Source organism: Bos indicus x Bos taurus, chromosome 8 (assembly GCF_003369695.1).
Source record: "Bos indicus x Bos taurus breed Angus x Brahman F1 hybrid chromosome 8, Bos_hybrid_MaternalHap_v2.0, whole genome shotgun sequence".
NCBI lineage: Eukaryota > Metazoa > Chordata > Mammalia > Artiodactyla > Bovidae > Bos > Bos indicus x Bos taurus.
The window spans coordinates 67090096-67105553 of NC_040083.1; the positions used below are offsets into that span (position 1 = coordinate 67090096).

A 15458-nucleotide genomic window follows, 5' to 3' on the forward strand; every position below is an offset into this window, starting at 1 on the left:
CAAAGCCCCCTCCACCCATCACCTTCCCGGAGACCCTGATCTTTCCCACCCAGAGGCACTTACATCTACCCAACACATGTTCCACAGGCTGCCTCGTATTTTTAATTCCCTCTTTACAAGTCCCTTCTGTCTCCTGCCACCTGAGTAGAAAAGCCCTTTGAGTTTCAAATCTGGGCCCAGAGCGGTAGGGATTGCTTGTCAGTGAACAAGGCAGGCTGGCACGGAGAAGGCTGGACAGATGGCCATTGTGGTGACTGCACCTTCCTAGCTGGGAGGCCCGGGGGTGGTGACAATAGCCACCCTGGTCTCCAGCCAATGAGGCCATATGTAATAGGCCAAGGAGCTGGCTGGCGAGGTGAGAGGCTGGAGGGAAGAGGGAGGGAGGTCTGAAGTTGGGGCTGGGGGAAGGGGGCTCTCTTTCGGAGAACCCTCTGCCTTTGCAGGGGACCACAGCCCTTGGTTTCCTTTCCACCTCCTCAGGTTCTCCCCAAGACCTGGTCACACAGATAAGGTCACAGGGTTGGTGAGGGGCAGGGACCAGCTGAAGGTCTATCTGATGCCAAGGCCCCTGCTTTCCTACCAGCCAATACAGCCACTATCAAAGCTGTCCCTACCCCTCCACCCCACCCCCAAACCCCTCCCCCAACCCGCTGCAAACCATCCCCACCACTGGTGGGAAGGGACATCACCTTTCTTACTCCAAATGCAGGAGCTCCAGGGAGCTGCCATGCCACAGCCAGGGGAAGGAGGGTAGCTTGGGAGGGCATGAGAAATGGCATTCTTTATTCATAAATAAAAACATAAAATTACCAGAAATAGTTTACATGGCCAAAAGGGGGCATCAAAAATAAATCAAAGCTGTCAAAAGCAGAGCAAACCAAACAAGACACAACCAAGAGAAAAATAACTCTGTACATAGTCTTCCAAATGCTAGTCCATCCATAGCCAGCCTGGGCCGGAGTTCCCGCTTAGCCTGCAGAGGAAGCGCAAGGGGGAGCACAGATAAATGAGGAAGGCGGAGCATGAAAGCACACAGGTGCATACACAGGTGCGTGTCCTCCTGGCAGGGACAGCTGCAGCTCTGACCACCCAGCCTGCCTGACCCCTAGGATCTCTCTCCCAAGAAGTGGCCCAGGCTAGGCCGGGAGTCGAGCAGGGGCAGAGGCTCGGTGGGTGCTTCTCAGGGGAGAGGTACCCCCCAACGCAGTCCCCATGGAACTCGGTATTCATGGGGACCGACTGTGCCCAGCAGGGGTTAATCCAAATGCAGAGACCAGAGGATAAATCCAGGGTGGGCGCCACATGAGAGTCTGGTCACTCTAAAGCCCAGAGGCAGAGCCCCCCTCGGTGTGGCTGCCTCCTTGCTCACAGCAGAGAGCTTCACCATCCTTTGGCTAGCAGAGCCGCAGCTCTGATCCAGCGAGCATGCGTCTTAGCAGCCACTCTCGGGGGAAGAGGCGGCGAGCTCCCGCTGGCCCTGGGCCAGGCCGCCTGTTCCGAGGCCTGCGTGGCCGACTTCTCCAGTCCTGCTCAGCCTCTGCTGCTCAGAGGCTCCTTCCGGAGAGAGGCTGGGTCTGGCAAGGTCCAGGAATAGCATGGAGGTTTTAGCACAGCGAAGGGAAGGGAAACCACACCGCGGCGAGGTCGCTATGTTATAGGACACTCTCATTCTGGTGCAACTGGGCCACCCTGGAGCCTTGGGCTGGTGGCAACCCAGGGAGGGCTCCATGGGTTGGCCTGGGGCAGAGATGGGGACAGGGGTGCAGGGCACTATCACACTGAGGTGGAGCTGCTGTGCCCCTGAGCGCCCTCCCCTGGGGCTTAGCACCCACCTCTTTGCAGCGAGGTCTTGAGGGCAGAGCAATGGGCTTTTGGCTGCCCTTTGGGGGGGTGGTCTCCAGCCCGAGGAGGGGGCAGCAGCCTCTTTCTATCCATCAGGACAGCCTCTGGGAGGAAAGGACTCAGACAAGGCACAGGCTGGTAGAGATGAAGCAACCAGGAGACAAGGGGTGGGAAGTCTTTGACTTGGGGAGTGGGGGTGATCTGCCTGTGTCCTGTGGAGGGGACTGGCCTCCAGGCAGAGAGGGAGCTCTGGGCCTGTGGATTCCGGGTTTAAGTCTAGCCTATGACTAAGAGTAATGGCTTGAAATTCCAGAGAGGCTCCTCTGTCACGTGAAGGCAGGACAGGCACAGCCTAGCTTGGGGAATGGAAGGCAGAGCCAGCATCCGGGAAGGCGGCCCTGCTCTCAGTCCAGGCTCAAGGAGGGACTGTGGGGGGACCCTGGCAGGATGGGAGGCTGGAGGAGAAGCAGCTCCCCACTACCACCTGGGGCCTGGAGGGGTCCACAGTCGGGGACAGAACTGGGGAGCAATGGCCTGGGGCTGCTGCATACTCAGACATTCAGTTAACCCCCCTCAGCATGCGGGCGTGAGCCCAGGAATCCAGCCGGGGCTGGCTGTCCCAGGAACAGCAGCTGCAGCTCGAGGCAAAAATAGAACATGGAACAGCCTGGCTGCCTGCGAGATCTGGCTTGTGTCTGAAAAGACAAGAAAGGAAAAAGAAGAAGAAAATTCCCTGAACCAAGCAACTGAGAAACAATCTTTTCTCCGCACATCTTTGAAAAGGAAAACCAGCCTTCTGCAGGCCAGGAGTCCTTGATTATGGGGCTCAGGTGGGGCTAATGCAAGCAGAGGGGGGTGCAGCCGGGGGCCCCAGGGCTGTTCAGAGGCTGTGTTTGAGCCTCTTACTGTCTTTGGACACTGGCACTTTGGGGCCCCTCCCTGACCTGTAAAGGCTCTGTCTGTACTTAGCCCTGGAGGTGACAAGGGACATGACCGGCAGCAGGATGGAGCTGAAGGTGAAGGGGGAAGGCCTAGCCCAGATGACCCTGTGCCATCTCAGTGGACAAAGGTTATTCTGAGTTCAAGCAAAGACTTGGTTCTTAGGAATCAAAACCAATGCTGAGCAACTTGAACAGGAGGGGAAATCCCTATCTCTGGTCTCATGATGAAAAGATCTGGGGGCTCCCCTGGGGACAGCTTGGAGTCACACACTCCCTGCATCATCTTTCTTCCTCAGCACCCATCCCAGGGCCTTGGGGCTATGGCTTTAAGAAGAGATCAAAGGCCACCAGTCATCCCGAGGCTGCTCACGTCCAGTCAGCAGGGCTAGAGGGTCTGGCTGTCACCACCTAGCTTCTCCTTCAGACACCCTCTGGTCTGGCTGAGTCTCGACATCCGCCGGGTAGCCCCAGCTCTCCCCTCCTTTCTGAGACCTACAGTGTTGGGAAGCTCTGATTGCTGTTCAGCCAAGTTCTCCACATCCCACTCCAACCCCTGTCTCTCCATGGCTGGTGGGAATAGATGAGGTATGACCAGGTCAGATTCCAAAGCTTCTGGTCATAAATGCTTGTGTTCTGTTCCCAAGGGGCAAACCCAGTGTGTTGGGAGCGGGGGTGGGAGTCAAGAAAAGTTGTAGGAAAAGAGGTGGAAGGGAGCTTCCATCAGTCACCACCCTCTCTGGGAGAGCATTTAGGGAACCCTCTAAATGCTTAGAGGGTTCAAAATCTCTAAGCATTTTGAACAAAGACCAAGTTTTAGGAAGCCAGTAACCAAATCTTGATGATCCCAGGACTCCTCTCTTGGCAAAGCTGGAGGTCTGGCCGGCTGCAGGGTTGCTAAGCGCTGGATCTTGGGAAAGGCCAGGAGAGGCCCTGTAGCAGCAACCGTTCCCCACCCCCACCCCGCAACCAATCTCCTCGCCTTGAAGTCTGTACTTCTCTCTGAGGCCTGAGCAGGGAAGCAGGGCAAGGGAGCCCCCATTGACAGACTCAGCACCCCTGCCTCCCAATGCCAGGTCCCCGGCCCTCTCCCAGGAGGCCCCTCAGATCTCGGTGGCGATGATGTCCTCGTAGGGGATGTCAGCCCCTTCAAGGTCGATCTCAAAAGGCTCCCCTGCGCCGTCCCCCCGGGCCAGCTGCTGCAGTGCCTTCTCCAGGCGCTGGTTCCGTTGGTACATGGCCAGGTAGCTCTGCTGCAGCTGCTTCTGGTACTGGATCACTTTCTCCTTCTCCTCCTTCCACACCAGCCGCTCGTGCTGGAAGCCAGAGGACATCTGGTCATGCCCCTGCCGCTCCTCCTTGAGCTCTGCGCGCAGCCTCTCCAGCTCGCGCTGAAGGGCGGGCACGTCGTCCGCGGAGGCGGGACCCAGGGCAGCCGCGTCCCTGCTCCGCTGCAGGGCGGCCTGGGCCCGCAGCTCCAGCAGCTCCTGCTCCAGCAGGTTCACCTTCTCCCGCAGGAGCTCCGCCTCGTTCTTCTTGCGCTGCAGCTCGTTTTCGCACACCTCCAGCTCCAGGCCCTTGGTGCGCAGCGCGTTCTCCAAGTCCTGCGTCTTCAGCTCCAAACTCTCCAGCCGGCCCCGCGTGTCCTTCAGCTGAGCCTTCAGGTTGAGGATCTCGCTGGCCTTGGCGTTGATCTCTGTTTGGGACTCCTTCAGCTGCTGCTTCAGGAGGGAGATCTCTCCGGACTTCTGGCACACCTGCCACGAGGCAGGGCAGGGCAGGGACAAGAGAGAGCCAAAGGGTGAGAGTCCGCACGTACGGGGCACCTGATTGCTTAAAAGCACTTAATCCTATGTGATCCAGTGATTGGGACTCGTGGTTTTCACTGCCGAGGACGCGGGTTCCATCCCTGATCGGGAAACTAAGCTCCTGAAAGCCACCCAGCCCCGCCAAAAATAAAAAGAACTAAACTAGTCCTCACACAGTGCCTGGAAAGAGCCCCCAGCATGGTGGTCTGGGCGACCCACGAAGGCCAAGCCCTGCTGTGAGGCTCCTTTCATTCTGAATCTGGCTGGGTCTGTCCACAAGCCTGCCTCACCCCCCATTCAGTCTAAATCTCAGTCCATACCCAAACTCGTGTCCCTGTTGTTTGGTCGCTAACTCCTGGTTTTGAGACCTCATGGACTGTAGCCCGCCAGGCTCCTCTGTCCATGGGATTCTCCAGGCAAGAATACTGGAGTGCCATTTCCTTTTCCAGGGGATCTTCCTGACCCAGGGATTGAATCTGTGTCTCTTATGTCTACTACTTTGGCAGGTAGATTTTTTTTTTTTTTTTTACCACTGGGGAAGTCCACCCAAACTTATAGCTATGTATATATTAAGGGCCAGTGGTTTAATCTGCTCACAGCCGGTAGCTCCACTATCTACATTAACATCGATGATGTCAATTTTGGGTCTAACTTCTATCATCTGTGTATATGCTCACACCCTCTGGCCTCACCCCTGCACATATTCTCTTCTCTTTCCTCTTGGGATAAAGACAATATTCACACAATCATGGCTGCACCCCAGCAACCTATTGGGCTCAGAGACAGTGCCCAGCTGGCATCTGCCAAATGATGAGCCGCTGTTCTCCCCAGTGCCCTCCACCATTTCTGCTTCAGTCTCCATCAAAAGTTGGCTAAGAGCAGCAAACAAAACTAATGACACTAATGAGACTGACTCAGACCCGTGTGTCTATGGAGTCCTGGCCACTGGGGGTCACGTGTCCAGGGCCAGTCTGGCTGGCTGTGTCACAAGAGCATTTTCTGCCAGCCTGCAGGAAAGATGGCCAGAATGAAGGCCAGGGTCTGGGCCTCCACAGAATAGATTCTTTGAGCAAGACTGGAAGTATTAATATTTCCTCTTTTCTTCTTGAGGCAGAACCACCCCTTTTTCTCATGCACCACCTCTGAAGTGTGCACAGCCCTACCACCATGCTTGGCTGGGACTGAAACAGCCTTCCGAGGGTGAGCCTGGATTTGCGTCATGCAGGGGGCAGCAGAGCCGTGGCTGAGGATGGGGCCTCGCTTTGAATCCTGGCTCTACCAGAGTGACCCGGCCAATTCTGCATCCATTAGCACAGTAGCATTATGAACATAAAACTCTGAACTCTGGGACCTAATTCAGGATCAGATCCTGCCTCTGATATCTGTTATGTGGTGACTTTGGCAAGTCATCTAACAAGCTCTTTGCTATTATAATTGTTCTCCATGCTTCAGTGTCTTTAACTCTAAATTGAGTTTCACAGGGCTGTTGTAAAGGTTAAATGAAAGAACCTGAGGCCTGGCATTAATAAACACTCTATGAATTATTGTTGTTATGTTTGTAATATATTTCTATGTTTTTGTGAAAATTTACTTCATTTATTGTTTTACTAATAGTCTGACTGGACAACCTGGGAATGAGGTCACAGCCATGTCCAGGTTAGTTCTGGATTAGACAAGCAAGAATGGATGCATAATGCTAGCGTTGGCTTATGTTCTGAGATGGGCCAAAGTGTTCCCAAGTCCTGGCTGAGAAACCATGGCTGGGAAAGGGTCTCCTGAACCAACACTGATGAGAAGAAAGGCACTGGTCCCATGGATGAGGTCCTTTCCTCTTTGGGAAACCTGGCAAACAGAAAGTGACACTCCCTGCCCACCTGTCTAGCGCCTCTATCCATCACTTCCTCAGAAAGGATCTTTTTTCTCTACCCTTGATAACACCTGTCACTCTAATTTCCAGAATAAGTACAGGAGATCAGTTCAGACAGATGGCTGCATGGCTGATGGTGTGTCACCCCTACCTAGGGATGATGCTGGTCTAACCAGACCCAGTGAGTCCTCAGCCCCTTCCCAGGGCAGCCCCTTCCCAGTCTTTGAGGTGACTGCCATGTACACGCCTCTTCTGGTCCTTGCACCATCTTTAGAGGCCCATCAGGTGAGAAAAGTGAGCAGGATATGGGGGTTAGGCTGTTCTCCAGTGAGACCAGGTGCAGCCACCTAATTTCCAGGTGTGCCTGAGGATGTGCATGTGTACATGAGTCCTCTTTCTTCCTGTTCTATGCTTCCATCTCAGTCCACCAAACAGAAGCTCCACTTGCTCTTCTATGAGGACTGGCCAACTCTGTCCCTGAGACCTGCACAGACGTGACCACTCCCACCAGTGGGTGAAGTCCCCTTCCTCAAATGTCACAGATGAGGGACTTCCCTGGTGGTCCACTGGTTGAGACTCCATGCTCCCAATGCAGGAAGCTTGGGTTCGATCCTTGGTCAGGGAACTAAGACCCCACATGCCGTGTTGTAGCCAAAAAGTTTAAAAAAATAAAAAATCCCACAGCTTTGGAACTGTGATGTTTTCAGAGTGCACACAGAACCTTCCATAAAGAAAACAACAACAAAAAGATGAAGAAAAAACATCGCAAATAGTGCTATGGTCTCTTGTGGCTTTGGGACCATCAGGAACCAGGGATGGTTTGCGGTCCTGCAGAGCCTCTGCGATGCACAGAGGTGGCCCTCAGACAGCCTGGCTGGGACTTGGTTCTCTTGTTCTAGTTTCTCAGCCAATGACTCAATTAGTAAATTCAATTCTGGCCATGAGGCATGGGGTTGGGGAGATGAAGAAGCCCAGGCTAAGAAAATCTTCAACATGGTTTACTGGGAAGCCCTTTCTTTGGGTCAGGGAGCCATCAGTCCAGCCCAGTTTTCCGGGGCAATTGTGTTCCCACCCCTGTTGCTCCGGTAGCTCAGCTGGTGAAGAATCTGCCTATAATGCAGGAGACCCCGGTTTGATTCTTGGGTTGGGAAGATTCCCTGGAGAAAGGATAGGCTACCCACTCCAGTATTCTTGGGTTTCCCTGATGGCTCAGATGGTAAAGAATCTGCCTGCAGTGCAGGAGACCTGGGTTCGATCCCTGGGTTGGAAGATCCCCTGGAGGAGAGCATGGCAGTCTGCTCCAGTATTCTTGCCTGGAGAAGCCTGGTGGGCTACAGTCCATGGGACTGCAAAGAGTCGGACATGACTGAGTGACTTCACACTTCTCCCTGTTGCTTAGAGCCTGGAGGAGACCTGGAGAAAGTGGTGGGGAATGCAGGCACTGAACCCCTGCCCGTCCCCTGCCCACGCCCTCATCCTCACCTCCCACTGCGTCTCCTCCAGTGCAGGGGCAAAGCTGGTCTTCTCTTTCTCGTAAGACCTGAGTTTGGTCTCCAGCAGGTCCTGCTCCTTCATGAGGCTCTCGAGTTCCTGCCGGAGCTGCCGTTTCTCCTGCTGAAGCTGGAGCACCTGGAGATGCAGGACCTGCTGAGCGCGCTGGCTCTTCTGTGCGGCCACCTTCATCTTGCCCTTGGCCTCCAGCCCCTCCAGCTCGTCCTTGCAGCGCCGCGGCCGCTCCTCGTAAGGTTGGCTGGCGGCCAGCTCCTTCTCCTCGAAGCTGCGGTGCAGCCTCTGCAGCTCGCCCTCCCTCTCCAGCAGCTGCTTCTCCAGCTCCTGGATGGTGCACTGGTCCGTGGAGATGGGGGAGCGCACAGAGCCCTTGTCTTTGCTTGCGTGGGCCAGCTTGCTGCCCCCGTCAGAGAAAGACAGGGCCTTTAGGCTCATCATGTTGCTGTCTTGGAGGACAATGCCCTGTGTGATGTTGTGGGCTGAGCCCCCAAACCGGCTGGCGGGCCCCACAGGAGTGACCAGCGGGTCCAGCTGGTAGCTGCTGCTGGTACTGTGGGTGGGCAGGCTGGACATGGAGTTCCGGCCGGAGTCGGACAGTGCCCCGGAGCACAGGCTGGGCTTCAGCTCCTGCTCCTTGGGCTTGTCCAGAGGCGCAGGATGCAGCTGGTGGCCGGCGCTCTCAGGGGATGAGTGGAGGATGGCGCCTGACCGTGGCAGCACCGGCTTGAAGGCCGTGGGTCTCACAGCACCCTTCTCAGAACCCTGGGGAGGAAAACAGCCATACTGACCCTGTGTCTCCCTGCGATGAGCCCTGAGTCAGGTATGCAGGCCAGCTACATGGCACCTTCCTGGTCAGGGGCTGCAGGTGACCTCACCTGTTACTCTGAAGGGACCAGAAGTGGTGAATCTCCCTCAAGGAGGAGGAATTCCTCCATGCCTGTCCTTAAATATCATTAGGCCCTTTGTTCTGCAAACTGCCAACCAGTTTGTCACCAGTTTCTCCGAGATGACAGCCCTTTTAGGTTCACTGGCTGAGACCCCTGTGCCAGGGTTCTGGGGCTCGGTGTGCTGCAGGTAAGGATGCTGGACACACTTTCCTCGGGGAAGTTCATCCCTGCTTCTTCCCCATTACTTCCAGTTGGCCAGCAGCTGGAACTCTGGCTGTGGCCTCCCCCAATGGTTGGGAGAACCACTTGAAATAACAGTCTTTTCCCTAAAGCCATCATTTTCTTTATTAGAGGACTTCAAAGTTTACAAGCTCTTTACTTTGAAAAGTTGAAACTCTATCCAACATGTGGGCTGTTTCCTAGCATATCAATGCATAGATTCATCCTCCCAGGTGAGGCCAGGGTGCTGAATAGGAACAATACTTCTAGCACCGACTGGCAGGACCCATGAGAACTTAAACTGGGACGTGGGCTGGATTTCTGAGCACCTGGGACTCTCTGCCCTCATCCTTGCTAGATTGGTGATGATAACAAACCCGAGGGACTTCCCTGGTGGTCCAGTGTTTAAGACTCCATGCATCTACTTCAGGGGGTGCGAGTTCCATTCCTGGTCAGGGAACTAGGATCCCACAAGTCACGCAGCATGGCAAAAAACTAACTACCAAACTCACAGCTCTTATCCCAACAAAGATGCTTTAGGGCTGGTTTGAGTGAGAGCTGCTGTCCCACCAGAGAAGCAAAGGAGGAGAAAGCCCACCTCTGTGAGTCCTCTAACAAGAGAGCCTATCAGATCTCTTCAGGTGGGCTCTCCCCCTGCTTTTCCAGATGGTAAGGGAGCCCTTCCTGCTTCCCATGCACTTGAAAACATGGCTATGGGTCCTGCCTTGGCAATCCTGAGTTATAGCCCAGCAGAGTTCAGAAAGGCTTGCATTCTCTTATTGCTCTGTGCTAAAAAGCTCACCCAGGACTTTTGCATTATGAGACTGATCAATGTGTTCATTCCTTTGTCCAATCTTGCTCTCTGGTGTGGCTAAGTACTCCTGCCCTCTCTGCATCATTCAGTAATGTAAGCGTTCTCAGTGATGTAAGCACTTAAGACCTTCCCCACCACCGCTCTCAGCCCCAGGCCTCTTCCCTGCCTTTCCAATCCAGCCACCCACACCAGAGACCCCTCCACTTACCATCTCTAGCTGATTGGAGAAGGGCATGAGCTTCGGTGGGGTGGATGGGTCAAAGTCCACTCCTGCCTGGCCCCCTAGGTCCCCACTGGACAGTGCCGTGTAATCAGGGCGGTGGGAGCCCCGGGCCTTCTGGCTGACCTTGATGTAGAAGAAGTCTTCGCTCTTGCCCATTTTGGAGCTGGACTTGCCATGTCCCGAGTCTTGGGAGAAGCCGAACCTCAGCAGCCCGTCTGAATAGCGGTTGAGCTTCTTGAGGTGGGAAGACTTGCGCAGCTTGTACTGCGAGGCCCGGCAGTGCTTGCTGTGGAAGCCGTGGCCAGAGATGAGGCTGCTGACGCTGCCCATGGCGACACGGGGGCCGAGGACAGGTGGGGCAGAGTGGGGACCTGGCGTGGCAGGGGCGGCGAGGGGCAGTCCTGGCTCCGAGAAGAGACTGCAGTCATAGCAGAAGCCTCACAGAGCCTGGGAGAGCTGAGACCTGGAAGAAGACATAAGCAGAAGTCAGCCTGGATGGGGTAGTCATGGCACGTCCCCACTGGTGACCAACCTCGAGATCTGGGCAGCAGAAAAATGCATGTTTCCCTTAACAGAGGCTCAGCCCTGTCTCTGTCTCAATGAGCCCCCCTCTCATTCTTCCTTTGTTCTCTAATTCAGCAAACATCTGCTAGAAGCCTACTATGGGATGGCTCTCTTCTTTTTTTTTTTAATTTTTATTCTTTTTTTAACACCCAAAACATTTTGTATTGGGGTACAGCTGATTAACAATGTTGTGATAGTTTCAGGTGAATAAAAAGGGACTCAGCCATACATATGCATGTATCCCTTCTCCCCTCAAACTGCCTCCCATCCAGGCTGGCACATAACACTGAGTAGAGTTCCATGTGGTATACAAAGGTTTTTGTTGGTTATTCACTTTAAATATAGCAGTGTGTACATGACCTTCCAAAAGTCCGTAACTATCCCTTCCCCCCAGCAACTGTGAGTTTGTTTTCTAAATCTGTTAGCTTTTTTCTGTTTTGTAAGTCAGCTCGTTTGTATCGTTTCTTTTTGGATTCTACATAAAAGGGATGTCATGATATTTCTCCTTCTCTGTCTGATTTACTTCACTCAGTATGATACTCTCTAGGTTTATCCATGTTGCTGCAAATGGCCTTATTTCATTCTTTTTAATGGCTGAGTAATATTCCATTGTATCTATGTACCACATGTACAATCTTCTTTGAGATGGCTCACTTCTCAGCACTGGGATGCAGGGGTGAACAGTTACAGTCCCTGCACTCATGGGGCTTGTGTGTGGTGTAGTGTGGACTGGCCATAAACAGATCAACGTATGTGACCTCAAGCGATCTGTGTGCTACAGGGGAAATAAAGCCAAGTGAATGGGATGGAATTCTGTTGTTGTACTAGTTGCTCAGTCAGACTTCTTGTGACCCCACAGACTATAGCCCGTAAGGCTTCTCTGTCCATAGACTTTTCCAGGCAAGAATACTGGAATGGGTAGCCATTCTCTTCTCCAGGGGATCTTCCCAACCCAGGAATCGAACCCAGGTCTCCCACACTGCAGGCAGACTCTTTAGAGTCTGAGCCACCAGGAAGAGGAGGTGGTTGTTTTACGCAGGAAATACAAATGAAGCCTCTCTCTGTTTGGTGTTATTTGAAGAGAAATGACACCAAGAAAATGAAGAAGAAAGCATGTGGAGACCTGTGGGGAGAAATAGGAAGCTCAGGGGTAGACCCAAATGCAAAGCCCTGAGTCCCTGAGTGCAATGTGTTGGGCATTTGTGAGATCAGTAAGGAGGCCAGTCTGGCTGGAGGGTAGTTAGCAGTGGGGGTTTGGAGGATGCAGACGTCAGAGAGATAGTAGGTGCCAGGCAACAGAGAGCCTAACTGGCCATAAAGGTTTTGGCTTTAGTCTGAGATAAGAAACCCCCAGATGGCTTTAAGCAGCTGACAGCTTGATCTGACTTGGGTTGTGGAGGGTCGTTCTGGCTGCTGTATGGAAAAGAGCCACTGGAGAGCTTGGGTGGAAGTGCTGGGCCTGTTATAGCAGGTGAGTGACTAACATGGCTAGGCTAGTGTGGTAGCTGTGGATTCCATTTTTTTTTCAATTGTATTTATTTATTCTTGACTGTGCTGGGTCTTCACTACTTTTCTCTAGTTGTGGAGAGAGGAGGCTATTCTCTAGTTGTGGTGCACGGGCTTCTCAGTGCAGTGGCTTCTCTTGTTGTAGAGCATGGGCTCTGGGTTGCACAGGCTTCAGTAGCTGTAGCACATGGGCTCAGTAGTTGGGCTCCTGGGCTCTAGAGCACAGGCTCAATATTTGTGGCACGTGGACTTAGTTGCTCTGCCGCATGTGGGTTCTTTCCAGACCCACATGGGTCCAGGAATTGAACCCATGTCTCCTGCACCACTGAGCGAGCAGGGAAGAATTAAATTTTAGATGTAATTTTAAGGTTGAGCTGATGGTACTAGTTAAAAGACTGAATGTAGGGAGGGAAAGAGTGGAATCTAGGATGACTTCAATGTTTTTTATCCAAGTATCCAGAAGAAGTAAGTTGCCATTTATTGAGATGCAAAAGACCACAGAAGGAACCAGTTTAGGATGAAGAGGGGGTGGAAATAGGACTTTGGCTTAAGATATTAAGATTGCAAAGCCCATTAGAGATCCAAGCAGTGATGTGGAGTAGGATGGGTGTGGAGCAGGGCAAGCTGCAGATTTCCCTGTGTGAGCTGTTTGTGCATAGTCTCGGAGCTAGGTCTGAGACTAGATGAAAAAGCAAGGGCAAGAAGGCAAGAGAAATGTGAGGACTGGTTCACTGAGGCCGGGAAGATGAGTGGAAATGAGGAAGAGACACTAAGGGGTCTTTGACAGACATGCAGGAGATGCGTGAAAGGTAAGGATGAAGATGGTGTCAAGTGATGCTGAACTAAGATGGCGACTAAGAATTGGTCAATGGATGTGGCTATGTGGAGGCACCAGTGACCTTGACAAGAGTGGTTTTGGTGGAATGGTGCGAACAAAGGCCTGACTGGAGAGGGCTCACAGGAAGAAGAGAGAAACAACTGTACCCCTGAACAATAAATAGTAACTTGGCTGACTTGGTTTGGATTCCTAGTTATGCTCCCTGCCAGCTATGATGTGGGAGGTAAACTCTCTTACGTCTTTACCTTCTGTGTCACAAACCAATTCTAAGATACACTTAAAGTTTTTTTTTTTTTTTTTTTTTAAGTAATGGGACTGCATCTTATAATCAATGCTGAAAACAATAACAATGGCCTTGCCGGTCACCAGACAGAGGAATGCGATAGAAGGCAATGTGGGCACCCTCGTGGATGTAGGCAAATCGCTCAAGCCTGGGTCACCTGATTGTCAGAGCTTGGAAATGCTGTGTGATTGTCATGCATTGAGAAGGAGTATTTCTTAGTCAGTCAAAAGACAGATGATTCAATTAAGAAGCGGGGGGAGGGGAGGCACACGGCAAGTTTAATAAAATAGGAAATGCAGAAGGAACCCTGCATTCTTTATTCTGCTCTAAATTACCCTGTCAACTGAAAGGGGCAGAAGACATCCCAGGTGGGTGATAAGGGGGTATTATGACTGAGGGAGCCAGAAGACTCTTCAGACTCTGAAGATGAAGGCTCAGATTCAAACATGCATTGTCATCTTGAAGAATAAAGTAGCTATGACATGAATAAATACATCCTATATTCCAATCATAAGAGCAACCACACAACAAAACAGCGTTCCATAAGTGTAATATATGCTTTTCTATGAAAAGCTTTTATTATATTGATGGTCTCTTAGAATCAGGGAAACATGATGATACCTCATGGGGCCATTACAAGCAGTTTATTGGATCTTACTGGAAGCTAATAGGTCTGATACATTTATTTGAAGCCTAGTATATAGTAGGCACTCAGTGAATAGGAGGTATTTTCACTGGCATCTATGATTTATATTATCATTATTGTTCTCTCCAGGCACACATCAGCCCTGTGTTATCTTCAATGGCCACATCTCATTTTCCAGAACTAGTTCTCTCCTCTCCAAATGCAAGTTTCCTGCATCCCATTCCCTGACAGCACTACTTAGGTGCATGAAGTTCCTCTGCTAATTTAACAGCTGACAATGACAAAATGTGTTTCTCATGCCCCAGGTCATCCATCTCTTGCTTAGTTGAGGCCCCAGGGGCCTATGAGGCAATATTTTACTGCTGTCCATATATTGGGAAGCTATTTTTGGCCAAAAGACTCTTGCGCACTCTGCATGCTCTACCAGTTGGACAACTGGTGACTTACTTTTTGCTCATCCAGTTACACATTTATGAACATCTGCATGGACAGTGTTGTAGAGATAATACCATAGGCTATGGCATCAGAGAGACTTGGATTTGAAAATTAACCTCTCTGAGATTTCTTTGCCACAAAATGGAAATAATCAGAATTTCACAGGCTCAGTATGAGGATGAAGCAAACTCACAGAAGTCAAGTGCAATGCCTCACACATGGTAGGTACTGTCCAGGGAGTCCATGATCAACTGAAAGACAGGATTAGGGTGCCTTCTAGAAGTATAATAGCTGGAACAGAACTATAATACCAGGAAGACATGTGAAATGAATCTGTTTGCAGCTCATATAATTCAATAATAAAAAATGAACAAACTTAATTGAAGAATGGGCAGAAGATCTAAATAGACATTTTTCCAAAGAAGACATACAGATGACCAACAGGCACACAAAATGATGCTCATCATTGCTAATAATCAGAGAAATGCAAATCAAAACTATAATGAGGTACCACCTCACACTGCTCAAAAGGACCATTATTAAAAAGTCTACAAATAACAAATGCTGTAGTGGATATGGAGCAAAGGGAATCTTATACTGCTGATGGGAATGTAAACTGGTGCAGCCTCTATGGAAAACAGCATGGACGTTCCTCAAAAAATGAAAAATAGAGTTGCCATATGATCCAGCAATCCTGTTACAGGATGTCTATCTGAAGAAAACCATAATTTAAAAAGATACACACACCCTGGTGTTCACTGTGGCACTATTTACAATAGCCAGGGCATGGAAGCCACCTAGATGTCCATCAACAGATAGGAATGGTTAAAAAAGAGGTGGTACATATATACAATAGAATATTACTCAGCCATGAAAAGGAATGGAATAACGTCATTTGCAGTAACATGGATGAACCTAGAGATTATCATCCTAAATGAAGTAAGCCAGACAGAGAAAGACAAATGACATATGAATAACACTTATGTGTGGAATCTAAAACATGACACAAATGAACATATCTACAAACAGAAACAGACTCTCAGACATACAGAACAGACTTGTGGTTGCCAAGGGAGGTG

At 51.2% G+C, this 15458-nt stretch overlaps 1 protein-coding gene across 1 annotated transcript in view; it reads right to left on the reverse strand.

The window, feature by feature from the left end:
* Positions 1-758: 758 nt before the first annotated feature.
* The window catches only part of LZTS1 (leucine zipper tumor suppressor 1), a 67127-nt gene continuing 52427 nt past the window's right edge, over positions 759-15458 (reverse strand). Inside the window, exons 2-4 of the mRNA XM_027549787.1 lie at positions 10093-10570; positions 7938-8726; positions 759-4537 (exon numbers count right to left, since the gene is read on the reverse strand). Coding sequence (XP_027405588.1) covers positions 3884-4537; positions 7938-8726; positions 10093-10437 — 1788 coding nt within the window. The 5' untranslated portion in view covers positions 10438-10570 and the 3' untranslated portion in view covers positions 759-3883. The remainder of the gene's footprint in view (positions 4538-7937; positions 8727-10092; positions 10571-15458) is intronic.